The sequence below is a fragment of the Pseudochaenichthys georgianus genome, chromosome 13, assembly GCF_902827115.2.
Source record: "Pseudochaenichthys georgianus chromosome 13, fPseGeo1.2, whole genome shotgun sequence".
In the NCBI taxonomy this organism is placed as follows: Eukaryota; Metazoa; Chordata; class Actinopteri; order Perciformes; family Channichthyidae; genus Pseudochaenichthys; species Pseudochaenichthys georgianus.
Window position 1 is genome coordinate 2,433,459 of NC_047515.1, and position 17,714 is coordinate 2,451,172.

Below are 17,714 nucleotides of genomic sequence, written 5' to 3' on the forward strand. Positions count from 1 at the left end.
AGTGTAGTAGGAGACATAGTGTGTCCAATACTTAACCTTTTGAAAGTAAATTCAATTTGAATATACATTTTCTGGATTTTCAATAAGGGAAAATAAATATCTTGCAAGGAGGAAATAATAAAAGCTAATGGAGGTGTTCTTTAGCAGCACACAGACAGTAAGGAGAAAAGAGAAGCGGAAACAAATACATCATAATTACAGGTATACAAGACAATAAAATGTGTTAAATTAGAAACACATAAAAAAGACAAAGTGTCAAAGTAAAAGTGACAATGTAGCAGCCAGTCAGCAAGTCTACAAACACTGTACGCCAGAATGATATGTAAGTGATACTGTGTTAATACAGCAACACAATATAAATATATTATCCACAACAATGTAGTAAAACAGTACAACATGTTAACACAATACAAGATATAATATAAGGGCCAATGTAATGTAATAGTATAACATAATGAAGTCTGACAAATCGGACACCTGTTATTGTAACAGTGTGATATGTATGTCTTCACTGTTGTGTTTGTATTAGGCATGTCATTGCGTATCAACACAGACAAACACTCTTTATTATGGCATTGCCTATAGGGCGACTGATGTTCCTCTATTTGAATTTTATTTTTGGAAGAGTACAGGAAGTTGTCTTATTTTGTCAACTTGTTTTTCTCCGCCGTCCAATACACAGGCCGAGGAGGAGCTAAAGCTGTTTTTTTTTTAAGTTGACTGGTTCTTCTTTAGGTGGCGTAATGTCGAGTGGTGGAATTTAAATCGAAACTGTAAACTTTGACATATTGATAGTTTACTTCAGACGAGTTGTGTCCATAGACCTTTTCCTCCCTGACGAATGCTGCTCTCAGGTAAATAACACAGTCTCTGAAATAAATTGATTTAGTCAATAGTATATTTTATTATAGTTAAACTTTAAGACTTTCTGTGGAAGCGTAGGCTACATGTCAGGGTCCACACTTTTTAAATTGTGCATTTTAAATGATATCTTCTAGTTTCGATTTATGACCGGACCAGTAGTCTAATATCCTCGAAGACGTTTTCCTTTTTTATTACAGTAACTTTAATACAAACGTGAAATAACACGAGACAATTATGACCCATATGTGTATGTAATTCTTAGTGTTTTACAAACAAATTGTCATGCTTTGTACAAAAATATATGTGGATGGACATCCTCGGTGATGTAATCATTAAGGAATTAGTACAATGCAATGCAAATTCCACAATAACAAGCTTGACTTTCCGGTATGGGCGGAAATTAATTAGGCTGGGAGTGAATTGACATCTGTACATATTTTGTGAAGTGTTTTATTATCATAATGTCTCTTAAAAACAGTTAAAAAGTGTTTGTAACGTGGAATTATACTGATTGAATGTAACGTACATAAACTACCCACAATGCCTTTCGAAACATCCAACCCCCAACTGGAATGCTTTTGGTGTGAAACTCTGCTCAAATCACAGGCGGGAGAACACCGAGGCAGTCGGCTGAAGTGAAGTTGTAGTGTTAAGAGTTCGAAACAGAAAGTTGTAATAGTTTATAACTGCCGACTTTTTTCCTAATGAGACGGGAAACGGTGTTTGGGTCGAAGAGGAGGCGGGAAAACGACATAATAACAAACAGAAACAGTAACGTTATCCACTACTAAACCTTACGTTACTGGAGAGGGACGAGGAGTGATTCAACAGGTCTGTTTGCTACATTTATGACTAACTTTCAGTTTTTGTAATGTTTAATGACAGAACAAGCCCAGTGTTTTAAATGGTTAACTCGTGTTATGTCTGTTATCACGTTTGTTGCTTTTCAATGGTCTTGGGCGAGAAGGGCTCCGTTTCCCTCCTGAACGATAGCGCTAACATCCCCCAACCCGCATATAACTCTAGCTAACTGAGACTAAGCTCGTGTTCACAGAAAACTTCTACGCATTACATTATCCCTGTATGTATCACGGTTATTTCATTTAAGCGTATTACAATGTTTTCAAGATATATCTAAAATGTTTACAGTATTAACGACATGCAATTAGTTGCATTCAGCCACATTTGAATAATCACAAAGCAGTAAAAGTAAATTGTATGTTATTTACTTTAAGACACGGGTTGTCAGTGGTGGAAAGTAACTAAGTACATTTACTCAAGTGTACTTTAGTACTTTTTTGACGTATCTATACTTTACTTGAGTATTTCCATTCAAAGTACTTTATATTTCTACTCCACTACATTTCAGAGGCAACGATTGTACTTTTTACTCCACTGCATTTATTTGACAACTCACAGCTACTTTGTACAAATAAACATGATATGCTGATATGGCAAAATGTAGTACTATACTGCTAATGACACAGTATTTATCTAAATTGGCTCCACATTGACCAATTTCAATACGAAACCACTACTTACACGTATAAAAACAGCATGATATTTAGCTTTTAATTCAAGCTATACTTTATATACTTCTGTTATGGGCCATTGTGCAGAATGAGAACCATTTACTTTTGGTACTTTGTGACTAATACTTTTGCACTTTTACTTGAGTAACATTTTGAAATCAGAACTTTTACTTGTAGTGAGGTATTTTAAGATGATAGTATTTGTACTTGTACTTCTTCCAACACTGCTGGTTCATCATCTATTATATTGCCCCCCTCCCTATCCACTCTTAGCCTAAGGGCTCTAACTTTCAATCATGTCTTATTACTGATTAGCAGGGGTGTAACAAATAATCAAATCTTTACTAAGATACCATTTTAAAGTTTGATGTTGTACTCAAGTAAAAGTACAAAAGTATTAGCATTATAATATAATGAAAGTAGTTATTATGCATAATGGCCTATTTCAGATTCATATGACTGGATTATTACCACAGCTGGTAATTGTGGAGCTAATTTGAGTTACTGCTGCTGGATATCTTGATCTATATTCATATCTCACTATGTCTATTTATATTTCGTAAAGTAATTCAAGCTGTCAAATAACTGTAGTGGAGTAAAAAGTGTAATAGTGGCTTCCAAAATGAAGTGGAATATATGTTTAAAGTAGTATTAAATTAAAATACTCATGTTAAGTACCGAAAAAATGTAATTAAGTAAAGCACTTGAGTAACTAATTTATTACATTCCACCTCTGCCAATTAGATTTCTTAACATAATAAGGTAACTTAAAACAAAGTGTTCAAAGTGATATCTTAAAGTAGGAACAGTTTAAAAAAACAAAAACTTGATTGATTCGCATGAAAGACTTGTATATTTATTTGCACTATATTCAATTTTCATTGATAAAAAACCCAAAACAATATGTAATAAGGATTTAGCGCAGATTTGCAGTAATGAAATGTATACTTAACTCATTAACATGTTGATTTATTTAAAACCTTCATTCCTTTACTTAAAACACTGAGAAACGTAGACGACATTGATGTTTGGTAGCAATACTGTCCACTAAACCGTTTATGCCTTCCTCCACAGTATAAAGATGATCATGAAGGGGCAGAAGCGAAAACACCCACCAGAGGAGGTGGAGGTCTCAGACAGGAGCTGCCCAATGTGGGAGAGCCAGCGCCAGTTTGTGTTCTCAGTTTCCCTGAACAAGTATCATCATGGCCAGGAGCTGCCTGAGCCCAGCCTGCGGAGGTCCGTCCTGATCGCCAACACCTTGCGGCAGGTCAGCCTGGAAGCTTTTGCAGCGCCCTCTGTGGACACGGAGGTGTCACCACCACCCTGTAGCTCTTCATCTGCACTTCACGAGAGTGTTGTCACGGCAAAACAGCACCCCGCAGAGACGTTTTCTAACAGCCACTCGGCTCTTGTAAGTTGCCCTATGGTTACTTTAAATGACTTGTCATATTGTGTTCCTGCATCAAATGCCCCTCTGTCTTTAAAAGATGAAGATGAGGACTGGGGATCCATGTCTATGGATTCTGATTTCTCCCTTTCAGCTGCCATCTCGTCCATCCTCACTGCACTGGACTCTACCATTGATAGTAGCTCCCAGGCAGCTCCCCGGACGCCTCTCAGGTCCTTGGAGAACCTGTCGGCGCCCTCTGATGGAGGTGTGGCGTGGGTGAAGCAGGGACTCAGAGGCTATGGTGGAGGCTGGGAGCAGCAGGAAGAGGGGAGGGCGTGGGAGAGCAGCACAGAGCTAATGAGGTGCAGCTACCTCAGTGAGCTCACTGTGGAGGACCTGTTCCAGGATATAGACACATCCCTGCTGGAGAGGGACATGGAAGTTCTTGGGCTTATAGGCAGTGGCGGTGGATGCCCGACTGGGGATGACCTTTTACGGTATCTGCCACCTTTCTCCTCCTCCCCCCCCTCACACCCCTTCTCCCTTTCTCTCAACCAGAATCTGAAGTGCCTGCCTTCGCTCTCCTCATTCGGCCCGTTGTCCTCCTCCTCTTCTCTACCTTCTCTTTCGTCGCCACACTTCTCGAGTCAGAATCATGTGAGAGAAGGACTGGATCTGGAGCATCTGATGGAGATCCTGGTGGAGTCCTGATCGCCTCGTGATACTGCAAATAAATAGCCTGAACAGCATTCACTAAGTTAGTGAACAGTGAACTGAAAGGCAAAGAGACTGAATTATCAAACAAATCAAATATTCACTTTGTTTTTATATATTCCTCAATGGAAAGTGTATAATGGGTTTTAGAATGTAGTTATCATTTGAAACGGTTGGCATCTAAGACAGGAAATGCTAAAATGTGGCTAGCATGAAGATTAGCTGTGAAGCATCTGGCAGCTTTTTGTAAAACATAAAGCGTTAGTGTTTCACTGGCAAAAATGGAGGTCAAGTCACGGTGAAAACTATGTGGGCAGTAAACCAGATAAGGCTGTTTAATGAGTCGGCTTATAAGGAACGGCTGAAAAGCATTTTACTACAGGGTCCAGTGTGACTACGTTAATAGGAACTAGGAAGGTGTCAGATTATAAAACAGGATGTATACAGCAACGAAGATGTAAGAGAAACATAACAGAACATTTGTCAAATGTATCGCAGCTTCGAGTAAAACTGAGTTCACATTGAACATCCTGGTTTACCTAGAGTAGGGGAAATCAGTAACCATTCATGTACTGTTGTTGTGGACTGAACACATGAGATAAATCCCTTATAACACGTGTACAATGTGAATGTGAGAGGATGTGGTGAGGCTGGTATTTGAAGGAGAATAACTGATACACTAGTATATTATGGAAACATTTTAGCCTCATATTTATCACTGAGTTCGAACAGGGGCCCGGTATCAGGTGCTAAGAGATGAGGTCAGGAGTTTAAGAATAGCAGCACCCAGAAAATGTGAGTTTTATTCAGAAGAAATCCACAAGAACTGGTATTTTCAATGTGTATAATTATTTAAGGTTATTGTTAACTTTGCAATTCTTCTTTGTATCCATCAGTTATACTTCACCAACTGGAGGTACAGTATATTTTCATGTATCCTATTTTAGCAGTAAAGAATAATACTCAGTGAAAATCTCCTGCCTCTCTACCAGCGGACTGTTCAACAGATGTTTCTAATCAAATAGCTTTACTGTACTGTGCTAACACATTGTTATGGATTCAATGTAGCAGTTCAGAGCCACTGTGTCACAACCACTACACGGCTTCTGTTGTACAGATGTGATATTACTGATCCGTCCTGCGGGGTGTGGGGCAGCACGCTGTTAGCCATGTTGGCTGATGGAGTGTAGGTGGTGCTGCCTGACGGCCTGTGAACAATGGTTTACCATTAGGTCAGTGTAGGGGGGTCCACTCGTGTTGTCTGGTTTACATCTGAATTCTTGCACTTTTGTAAATAATATGCATTTCTAAGTCATGTGGGGTCTGTTTACTCTGTATTTATTAAGCAGTGGTAAAACTAAGCCTAATAATGAATTTGAACCTGTAAAGTGAAGCCCAATGACATGTTAATGTTTGTTCTTTCAAAGAAAACCACTTTGGTCAGGTGTTTTTGAACTGCATCGTAACCAGCTGTATGTTGATCCCGCATGTAATCCATCTCTGTTGAAATGGTAAATAATGATAAATAGTTTGGGAACACATGATACCTTTCTGTCAGGTGTTTGTATTTTGATCCTGTTTTAGATCAGTTGCTTTCTATGCAGAGTTTCTTTGTGAGTACCTGGACTGCAGTCTATTTATAACATTTAAATGGAGTATTTGTTAACAAGATGAGTTATGTCGTTCCATATTTTTCTATTGGTTTATTAATATTTGAATGGTTGTTTAAATGAGGGCAGAATGCCTGTACACTATGTATTTATGGTAGATGTATTTTTTTTTTATAAATGCAAATGCTGTGTAACTATACTGATATTTTGAATAAAATGTGAAATCAAACCATGCTGTATTTTCATTCTTTACATGATGTATTAATGCATGAATTTGACATGTTGGTTGAAAGCAAGCTTCAGTATTTTCACTTATGGCCCCGGAGGAAGCTGCAGTATTTATTTTATTCCAGAAGTTGCAAAGGACGAAAGATGCAACGTTTAAAACAATGACGACTCCTTCAATCTTATTTGAAGCTTTAACATTCTGAAACATTGAGTTCAATTCCTTTTTCAATTTAGAATCACGACAGTCGGAGCATACCATTTTGTAAGCCTGAATCTCCAACCAGAGATGTTTTGATGAAATGCACTGAATAAGAAACGGAACCAGTGTTTGATTCTTTCATTAGATCTACATTTGAGAAATAAAAATGTATGGAGTATCCTATGTATATATATTTTTATTAACTTATTCTGTATATTGCGTATCTTGCATTTTTTATAATTACGAATCTATTTCTACGGTTGATATATTTACCATTCAAGTTTTTTTTTTATTCATCATTTCATATTTAATTTGCAATGCCTTGTTAACAGGCTGCTCTGATAAAACAATTTCCCAATTTGGGATCAACTAAGTACATCTAAAATAATCTAATCCTGCTCTCAGAGCACGGATCAGTGAGCAAAGCAAGGGACTGTTACAGTACTTCAGATAATGCGTGACTGAACAACAAATAACATTTGAATGGAAACTGAGAAAGACAGAACAAAACATGAAAACCTAACAGGCAAAAAGTATTTTTAATTTACATCAACAGTGAATACATGTTAAACTACTATATAACTAATCTACTATATTACTTAACAATATACACCAACAAACTTATTTTACAGTATCAGGATATCTTTAGCCTTCTCATTCAACGACAACCTCAATGGTAAGAACAATAACCGACATGACCATTAAAGTGCATTTCAAGTGTTCATGATCTCTAAATCACACATGTTTTTGGTTTTCCATTGAAATGAATTACTTCCTGCATCACCACAATGAAACAAAGGTTAGTCTTTTCCAACCCTTTAGCCCTTTTGTATGACTCTTATAGTAACATGTTGTGCTTCATACCTGTAAACAGCAGGGGGCAGTACCATAAAGGAGGACAGTGCTGTCTGAGGGTTCTGTACCAAGGCTGAGCCTGACTTCTTCCACACAGGAAGTCTGGTCCAACACATCCTCATCATTTTTAAATGCTCAGCTTAGGACCACATTGGAAGATGAGTTCAAGTGGTGCAAAAGTGAGTAAGGACAATCCTGTTTCTGCACAACTGGACCGCTGGAGGTGATAATGTGCATACATGAAATATAAAAGAGGTAGGAGCTAGACAATGAAATAAAAATAAATGAAGGCAAAGGTGTTAAAGCACTGTTAGCAAACCGGCGACACAGAAAACAAAGTGACAGAAATGCATGCAAAGGGATCTGAAAACAATAAACCATTAGTCAAAAAGTGAATGCGTGTTCCTGAAGCTGTGAACGCACCACAGTTACAGCGGTGTGGAGGAGGAAAAGGAACAATTGTTACCACGTCTTTTATCCCAGCCAGGGTAACGTAGTCAGGATAGTCCTTTCATACTTCCAAAGAGCGCTGTGGTTACCATTCAAAGAATGTGGCTTGCTCTCACAAAGGCTGACTCTTAAAACTCATCTCCTCATCATTATGCTCTCCTTTTGGGTTGTTTTAAACAAAGAAGTCATATTTCAGATTCAGCCGACAGAGGTAGATTTTCATTTTCATTTTCTCCCCTGCCTCAGCCTATCCGGTGTTCATGGTGTTGTAGGAGGGCTGGGAGCCCGGCTCCAGTGGCTTCGTGGCCTCCTTCTCCGTCAGGTCTTTGTTTCCGACCTCCACCATGGGCTCCCTGTCCTCCTCCAGGTCGGACTCCTCGCAGCGCGGCAGCTGCAGGAAGGAGGTCAGGCCGTGCAGGTCGGCCATCTTGTGGAAGGTGCGCAGCAGCAGGAACATCATCATCAGACCCACGAACAGGTAGACTGGGGGGGGGGGAAAGAAACTCATTTTACCCTTTTTTTTTTTTTTTAAATGAATGATAAGAAAGTTTAGGAAAAAAAAGATTGTGGGAAAAAAGCTAAACAGTTTTTCTGCTCCATTTAAAAAAAATGTAATCAACCAGGTTTTCCCACACAGACTATACTTGGGCGGGCCGCCCAGGTATATTAACGGCCGCCCAAGTATATTTTGTGACTCATTTAGGTTTTTTGTTTTTTTATATAATTTTTTTTTTGTATTCGTCCGTGACCACGACGCCATCTGCGATCGATTAACTTGTGGACAATGATTCCTCGCTCCCTTGCACTGATCTCGCCTCCTTCTGACCTGTTAAGTGGCCTGCCTCACACAGGGTGACTGGCTGTCCACATGATGTGGCCTGCCGACATGGCCACTGTCATACAGATCATAAATCAAAGCCCTTGATTGGTCTCTGTGTGTCATTCAAGCTCGGGATAAGCTCAGGTTAGGTAAAGGACTCTCTGAGTGTTTAGATAGTTAACTTAGTCTAAGTTCTCATTGGGTCTCAAACGGTGTGGTCACCATTTATGTAAACACATATTTCCATTTGAGAGGGTAGTGATTGGTCTAATGGATAGTGAGGTCGGCTGAAGATCGGAAGGCTGTGGGTTCAAATCCCGCCAGGAACACCACCACTAGTGTGCCCTTGAGTAAGGCACTTAGCCCTTAGTTACTCCAGGGAGAATGTCCCTGTAATCAGTCATTATAAGTCGCTTTGGATAAAAGCGTCAGCTAAATGAAATATAATGTGATTAGTAAAATATGCATGAATAAATAAATAAAAAGTTAACTGGGTGACAAAAGGTAAGATACACTTTTAAAACTTGTTGAGAGAAAACTAGTCTTTGCTGCTGCCTCAAAGAGGAGCAGGGGGGAGAGGAGGGAGACAGGAGAGGCTGATTCAGGAGCACAGACACACTCACAACTATAAATGAACCAAAAATAAATTAATAAACAATTTTCAGTGTTTTTTTCATATTGGAAAAGGTATGTTATTGGTTATGGCCATGATTTTATGATTATTGAAATGTATACAGTTCTATTTAATATAGGTGTTTCCATAGATCTAGTCTCTTTATTTTCCCCTCAAAATGCACCAGATTGATGAATTTAACTCCAAAATAAAAAATAAAATCTTACCGGGGGGGCATGCCCCTGGACCCCCTAGAGGATTTGAGGTCGACCCCCACTAAAAATCCCATGGATAGATTCCTAAATACATTTATAAATACATTTCTTTTTTTAAATAGTAATCCATTTCCATATGTTCATGTGTGGGTAGTAGATTTAAACAATAGGGCTATCATTATGGGCCCTGCCTGTACCTGTTCGCTCTGCCATCGCGTGAAGGGTCTGCCAACAAGCGACCAACAGCAAGGTTGATGTTGTTGCACGTCACCTCACCACCCCCCCCCCCCCCCCCCCCCAAGTATATTTCAGATATGTGGGAAACACTGGCAGTTAATGGACCAGCACCAGAGGTGTTCCCATACACACAGACGTTGGAGCTGTTCTTCATGAAATCCCAGAAGGATGAAGTGCTCTGACAAATAGTGCCATCTTTGCGCAAAATGATTATACAGGAATGAAAAGTCAATAAATAAACATGTTGTTAAAACTTTTTTTTTTTCTCCCCTAAAGACGGGGGGAGCTCCCCTGAAGGCCGACTTTAAGATAAATAGGGGGAGCCACATATTTGTGTCACACAGATTAGAAATGTTGAGTTTCTGTCAATAAAAGTTCTTGAAATAAATAATAGTCATTGTTCATTACAGTTTCTGAATATTTGTTTTATATTTGTGAATATTTCTGGGTGTTGCCATCTGTACGTGGCGGCACTGCATTCTTTACGCTACTTATGTTGCTATGGTAATGGTGGCGATGCATTTGAAATGTTCATATTGATATTTTTGTAATTCTGGCTTTGTAACAAAAATATGGCGAAACAAAAACAGCCAAGCCTCGCAGCTTTTGGATTCACAAACAAAGGAGTCTAAAAATGACAACGTGAAAGGAACAACTTTTAGTTAGCCAGCTGTAAGCGGCGTTAGGGTCGAGTTTAACAGCTCCACACCAAGGGAGAGGCCTGCCGATGCGGCCACAGCCGCCGGCGCCCCCTGCACTAGCGAACCTGATGATACCCATGACCTGCCTTTTAACTGGACACAGAAAAGATTGAGTAAGTGGAATGAAAGGTATCCATGGCTTTTCATAGCCAGGCAAACTAAAAAGCGATCGAGATTTCGGAGATGAGAAAAAAAGATGTCCTACCAAACAAGGTATTGGCAATCAATGTTGATCTAATGCAGGAAACATATACATCTTTCAGGTCTGCCTATATGATTGCCCAAAAAAAATACGGCTCCCCCGAAAGCAAATGGGTAATTCGAACACTGGTTGTTTCCATAGGTAAATACACATCTGACTTGACAAATATGACATGTGGGGTACCTCAAGGCTCCATCTTGGGGCCTCTTCTCTTTAACATCTACATGCTACCACTGGCTCAGATAATGAAAAACAACCAAATAAGTTACCATAGCTATGCGGATGACACACACAACCATTTCACCAGGAGACTATGCTCCAATTCAAACACTGAGTAAGTGCATTGATCAAATCAATAACTGGATGTGTCAGAACTTTCTTCAATCAAACAAAGATAAAACTGAGGTAATGGTTTTTGGACGTATAAAAGTTAGCGGTGAGCTTCAGTCTGCAATGTTCAAAACAACAGATAAAGCCAGAAATCTAGGTGTAGTCATGGACTCTGGCCTGAGTTTCAACAGTCACATTAAAACAATTACTAAATCAGCCCATCACCAAAAGAACATATCTAAGATTAAAAGACTAACGTCACAGAAGGATTTGGGAAAACTTGTCCATGCTTTTATCTTCAGTAGACTGGACTACTGTAATGGTGTCTTTACAGGTCTCACTATTAGAAAGCGGCAGCTAATTCAGAACGCTGCTGCTCGAGTCCTCACTAACACCAAGAAAGTGGATCACATCACTCCGGTTCTGAAGTCTTTACACTGGTTCCTCACTAACACCAAGAAAGTGGATCACATCACTCCTGTTCTGAAGTCTTTACACTGGCTTCCCGTGTGTCAAATAATTGATTTCAAAAATACTGCTGCTGCTTTATAAAGCTTTGAATGGTTTAGGCCCAAAATACATTTCTGATCTACTGCTATATTATGAACCATCCAGAACCCTCAAGTCTTCAGGGACTGGTCAGCTTTCTGTCCCCAGATTCAGAACTAAACATGGTAAAGCAGCGTTTAGTTATTATGCTCCAAATATCTGGAACAAACTCCCAGAAACCTGCAGGTCCGCCGCAACTCTTACTACTTTTAAATCCAGGCTGAAGACTTTTCTTTTTGCCACTGCTTTTAATTGAACTATTAATATCTTAAACTGCACTGTAACTTTTATTCATGTATTTTTTCTTTTAATGTTTATTTCTTATCTTTGCTTTTTAATGACCGTTTTTAAACGCCATTTTCTTAATGTCTTTAATTTTTGGAAAGCACCTTGAATTGCCTTGTGTTGAAAAGTGCTATATACATAAACTTGGAGAAAAATATAGTAATTAAGAGAAACAATGCTTATCAGCTAAATGTTTGGCATCTTTAAATTGAGGATAAACAGAATTATGAGATAAATGTAAATTAATATTCTTTTTAAATGTCTGTTTTATTTGTGAAAATTATTTAGAAAAAGACAGAAACTACAATGTTATTCAATGTCATGTCTGCTCCATTCAAGATTGCTTAAACTAGGAACATATGGACAGTAAAGAGTTAAGGAATTAATGTCCAAGTTTAATTTATAATGGTCAGTAGACAGTGACTATTTGAGTAAACCCATTTCATCTAAAGAGGAAGACAAAAGTGCCTCAAGTTGTTTGTTATTTCTGCTCTCTTTCTGGTGTTTCCCTTCATGAAATGCCACGTGGTTTTCTTCTGTCAGATGAATGCAACAAACTGCCACACACAGAGTCCGGTCGTGGACAAAGGTCCCTCACTGTACTGCAGGACGACAACAACAGTGTAGGATTACAGCAGCTTCACAACATTACAGTTACTGTGGGAGGTGTACAGGAAGTGAGGAAGGGGAAATCCATCAGTAAAGTCGAAGCCACGTTAACAGTAAGCCTTGATGCAAGCTACCTGGAATTAGATTTAAAGAACAACAGATCACCTCCTTTTATCACTTGTAATCCCTCTTCCCTCTGTGAAGCACTCATTCTAGTGAAAAACAGAACATGATGAGTTCAAGGATTTAGGCTGTCTAAACTCCGAACTACAATCTCAAAGTATTTGCCTCTCAGCAACACCAGAAATTATTTGCCGGAAAAGCCTCTAAAAAAGGTATTTTGAACTTTGCTTGGTCAATCTTATGTTAAGGGAGTTTTAACATGGTTGTGCCCTTTTCATTGCAACACTTCAGGATCAGAATACATTTCATATGATGACAATGTAGGGATTATTGTTGAGAAATTTTAGGAAACAAGAGTTTCAATGTTTAATAGGATTTCCACTTCCTACAAAAATGATGGCTGGTAACCGGTGAATCATATTATCAGAACACAAAAACACTTATGAGAAGTTGGCCATCATTACCACTACAGCAGGGAATGTGCATGTACAGTAATGCATTAATTCACATATGATCAGATTGAGCACTTCAACTGGGGAAACATCAGTTTCATGAGAAGGCCACACTTTACTAATCCCTAATCACTAATCCTACAGGAGCGCGTGGGTTAATGTGACTCTACATCATCATTATATAATACAGCCTGAGGTATGAGAAAACAACATGGCTGCACCGTGTGAACTGCCAGGCTTTACTGAAGTCAAGGGATTATCCGAGGACACAGACGGAGCAAAATACAGCAACTTCCTGTGTGAACATTACATCTGAATTGGGATTTCCCAAATGTAGGTCCATTCAGGAAGAAGTGTAGCAGAGACATACTTAAGTCATAAATGACCACAGAAACAAAATGTTAAATACCCAGCAGATCACAGTTATTTCTAAAGGTTGTTCCAGTGTTTGCTTGATATTCTCTGTAGAGCTCTCTGACTGAGACCACAAATAACAAAACAACAGCATGGCTACATTTGGACAAAAGGGTAATTTAAGCCCCGATTCAATTCGAGAAAACACCCACGCAGATGCTGAATAACAAGAGCAGGACTATGAGAATAACCTCCATCATGTGACAGGGAAGGCTCAATCTAAAAAAACAACAAAGAACCACTGGGACCCTGTACAAGGCAAGGCAAGGCCATTTTACTTATATAGCACTTTTCAGCACGTGGCGATTCAAAGTGCTTTACAGATTAAAAGCAAAAGACATTTAAGAACAAATACAGCATAAATACATTATTAAAAAAGGCATTTAAAAACAGGCATAATAAGCAAAGGTAATGAAATAAATAAAATAAATAAACACAGCAGGTACAGAATACATGACTAAAAGGCATACTGTAGTGTGAGTATGGGCAGCTCAATTAAAAGCAGCGGCAAATGGGTGCGTTTTTAGTTGGGATTTAAAAATAGGAATTGTTTCGGCGAACGTGCACGATTTACGCAGTTTGTTCCAAATTGTTGGGGCATAATAACTAAAAGCTGCTTTTCCATGTTTAGTGGTTATTCTCAGAACAGAGAGCAGACCTGACCCAGAAGACCTGAGACTCCTGGATGCTTCATAGTGATGGAGTAGGTCGTCTATATACCTCGGTCCTATGCCATTTAGTGATTTAAAAACTAGCAGTAGTATTTTAAAATCAATTCTTTGGCAGACTGGAAGCCAGTGTAATGATCTCAGAACCGGAGTGATATGATCCACTCTTCTATTGTCAGTGAGCACTCGAGCAGCAGCGTTCTGAATCAGCTGCAGCTTTCTGATAGATTTTCTTAGTGAGCCCTGTGAATACACTATTGCAGTAGTCGAGTCTACTGAAAATAAAAGCATGGACGGTGGTGGCGAAGTCCATAGGGACTTGGCTTGGCAACTGGAAGGTCACCAGTTCAAGTCCCGGCAAGACCAAAGTGCTACCGAGGTGTCCCTGAGCAAGGCACCGTTCCCCACACTGCTCCCCGGGCGCTGTTCAAAATGGCAGCCCACTCAAATGCAGAGAAACAATTTCCCCACGGGGATTAATAAAGTATATCAAAATCAAAAAAATGGACAAGTTTTTCTAAATCCTGTTGCAACATTAGTTTTTTAATCCTTGATATATTCTTCAGGTGGTAGTATGCAGACCTAATAACTGTTGTAATGTGACTGTTAAAATTCAGGTCTGAGTCCATCACTACACCCAGATGTCTTGCTTTGTGAGTTACTTTGTAGTCTGCCGACTGAAGCTCTGTGATTACTTTTAATCGGTCCTTCTTTGCTCCAAAAACAATGATCTCAGTTTTTTTTTGTTCAGTTGGAGAAAGTTCTGAGTCATCCAGTCAGTGATGTGCTCAATGCACTTGCTCAGTGTTCTAATCGGAGAGTAGTTTCCCGGTGTAATTTAAAAAATAAATCTGGGTGTCGTTTGCATAGATGTGATAGCTTAGATCGCTCTTTTTAATAATTTCAGCCAGAGGTAGCATATATATATATATAAAAAGCAAAGGTCCTAAGATGGAGCCTTGAGGAACCCCGCATGACATATTTATCAGGGTTGATTTGTAATTGCCTATTGAGACAAAGTTTGTTCTGTCTTTCAAGTAGGAGCTAAACCAGTTTAGAGCTGTTGCTGAAACTCCCACCCAGTTTTCAAGACAGTCTAGCAATATGTTGTGGTCAACAGTATCAAAGGCAGCGCTGAGATCTAATAATACTAACACTGATATTCTGCCACTGTCTGTGTTCAAATGGATGTCATTTAAGAGCTTAACAAGTGAAGTCTCAGTGCTGTGGTTAGGTCTAAAGCCCGACTGAAACACATCAAAGCCGTCAGTTAAAAACATGAAATTACTCAACTGTTGAAAAACTGCTTTTTCAATCAATTTGCTTAAAAAAGTGAAGGTTTGATATTGGCCTGTAATTATTCATTATGGTTTTGTCTAGGTTATGCTTTTTTAGGAGCGGTTTAATTATTGCAGTTGTCAGGGCCTGTGGAAATACACCTGATTGAAGAGACTTGTTTACTATGTGTATTATATCTGAGGCCAAGCAATGAAAAACAGTTTTGAAAAATCCTGTCGGGATGATGTCGAGGCTACAGGAGGAGGATTTCAGATGTTGGATAATGTCTTCCAGGTCTTTAGCATTTATCAGACGGAATTGTGACATGGTGTCTGAATTGGCTTTAGATGGACATAGGGACAGTACATTTGCTGTACCTAATGCAGAGGCACTGACTGCCTGTCTAATTTGCACGATTTTGTCAGTGAAGGAGGCAAAATCATTGCAGGCCCTGGTGGATAGAAATTCTGAGGCTATCGACACTGGGGGGTTTGTTAGTCTGTCGACGGTAGCAAACAAGGCACGTGAGTTGTTTTTATTTTTGGTAATGAAGTCAGAAAAGAAAGACTGTCATGCCTTGTTGTATTTCCTGATTATAGAAACAGAGTTTCTCTTTATATATTTCCAAGTGAACCTGGAGATTTGTTTTTCTCCACCTGCGTTCAGCTTTTCTGCACTCAGTTTTTGCTGTTCTCACAGTCATGGCTTTTCTCCATGGAGATATTTTCTTGCCAGATACTTCCTTTATTTTAATGGGAGCGATGGTATCCATCACATTTGTTATTTTAGAATTAAAATGATCAACTAGCTCATTTACTGAGAAGTTAGCATGGGCAATTGAGGGAGTAAAAATCTGGGTAAACATTTCCTCTGCATTTTCAGTTAAGTGACGTCTAGTGGTTACCTCTTTCTTAACAGTTGTATGGACGGTAATAGAGGGACAGGGATTTATGAAGAGGCACATTTACAGTTATCATCTGAATCATGTCATTTATGAAGATTCCCAAATGGTTGCCAAACTAAGAAATTATTGTTTCCTGACCTCTGAGACACTTTTGAATGATTTTCATTACCAACACTATCAAAATGTACCACAACATGTGTATTCTATTGCTTGCTCCTAAAATGGATCAAATATAAAGTTCCAAAGATGCTTGAATACTAAAGGGCATATTTAAACTAATGCGGTCAAAATTATCGCGTTAACGGCGGTAATTAATTTTTTGAATTAATTGCATTAAAATATTTAACGCATGTGCACAATGGCCCGCCGCATACATCCCACCAGTGGCAGTCGTTTGACAGCCCTAATTTAAACATTTGAAACTCGACACCTGCTGCCAATAGTTTGGGGTCCCACAGGGTTCTATCCTTGGTCCTCTCCTCTTTTCTCTATACACCAATTCACTTTGTTCTCTCTTTCGCTCTCATTGCTTCTCTCACCACAGCTACACAGATGACACACAACTGGTTCTGTGTCTTTGTTTCCCTGGTCTGAAACCCGGGTGGTCGCATGTATCTCTGCTTGTCTGTCTGACATCTCTCAGTGGATGTCTGCACCTGAAGCTCAACCTAAACAAGACCAGACTGCTCTTCATCCCAGGTAAGGACTCTCCCATCCATGACCTGTCCATCAACATTGGCCCCTCTGCTGTTACCCCGACTCAGACTGCATGGAACCTAGGTGAGACACTGGACGACCAATTGTCCTCCACTTCTAACATCGCTGCTACAACCCGCTCCTACAGATACAATCTGTACAATAGGAGGATACGTCCCTTTCTGACCCAGAAGGCCGCACAGGTCCTGGTCCAGGTTCTTGTCATCTTGCGCATTGACTACTGCAACTCCCTCGTGGCTGGTCTACCTGCAAATACCATCTGGCCTCTGCAGCTAATTCAAAATGCAGCAGCCCGACGGGTCTTCAACCTCCCCGAGTCCTCCCACACTAATTCCTCCTTTGCTCCCTTCCCTAGCTGCCAGAATATGCATTTCTACTGGCCTACCATGCTGTAAAGAGACCTGGTCCATCCTAAATCCAAGACATGGTCAAACCATACACTGCAGCATGTGCACTTGGCTCGGCATCTGCCAATCAGTTGCTACTCCCTCACTACGTAGTGGAACCAGGTACACCTACAAAAAGAAGACACGCCATTTTCTTACCCTGGCTGCCAAATGGTGGAACGAGCGTCCCACTGCCTACATATCTTCCGTCGCAAACTGAAGACCCACCTGTTTCGCAGCACTAACAATGATATTGCTAGTTTCAAGTAAATATGTAAGCACTGTTCTTGTTGTCCTTAGTTTGAATCGTTATGGTTTATTGCCCTTATAGTAAGTCGCTTTGGATAAAAGCAGCAGCTAAATGCT

The 17,714-nt window shown here is 39.6% G+C and overlaps 2 protein-coding genes across 5 annotated transcripts in view; one reads left to right on the forward strand and one right to left on the reverse strand.

Annotated features, from left to right (window-relative positions):
- Nucleotides 1-585: 585 nt before the first annotated feature.
- On the forward strand, nucleotides 586-6,342 carry sertad3 (SERTA domain containing 3). 4 transcript variants are annotated; one of them, XM_034097232.2, is made up of 3 exons: nucleotides 587-854; nucleotides 1,471-1,695; nucleotides 3,471-6,342. In XM_034097232.2, exon 3 carries the CDS (start codon nucleotides 3,478-3,480, stop codon nucleotides 4,498-4,500), a length of 1,023 nt encoding a protein of 340 aa, XP_033953123.1. In that variant the 5' UTR covers nucleotides 587-854; nucleotides 1,471-1,695; nucleotides 3,471-3,477; the 3' UTR covers nucleotides 4,501-6,342. The 4 variants fall into 4 exon arrangements, with proteins under 4 accessions (XP_033953125.1, XP_033953123.1, XP_033953124.1 ...); XM_034097233.2 differs by having other exon boundaries at nucleotides 1,574-1,695; XM_034097234.2 differs by lacking the exon at nucleotides 1,471-1,695 and having other exon boundaries at nucleotides 586-854.
- Nucleotides 6,343-6,787: 445 nt separating this feature from the next.
- kcnk6 (potassium channel, subfamily K, member 6) overlaps nucleotides 6,788-17,714 on the reverse strand; it is a 36,716-nt gene continuing 25,789 nt past the window's right edge. Inside the window, exon 3 of the mRNA XM_034097230.2 lies at nucleotides 6,788-8,328. Coding sequence (XP_033953121.1) covers nucleotides 8,093-8,328 — 236 coding nt within the window. The 3' untranslated portion in view covers nucleotides 6,788-8,092. The remainder of the gene's footprint in view (nucleotides 8,329-17,714) is intronic.

Excerpts from the sequence above, each read along its gene's own strand:
- sertad3 (XM_034097234.2), top strand. The coding sequence starts at position 3,478 with ATGATCATGAAGGGGCAGAAGCGAAAACACCCACCAGAGGAGGTGGAG.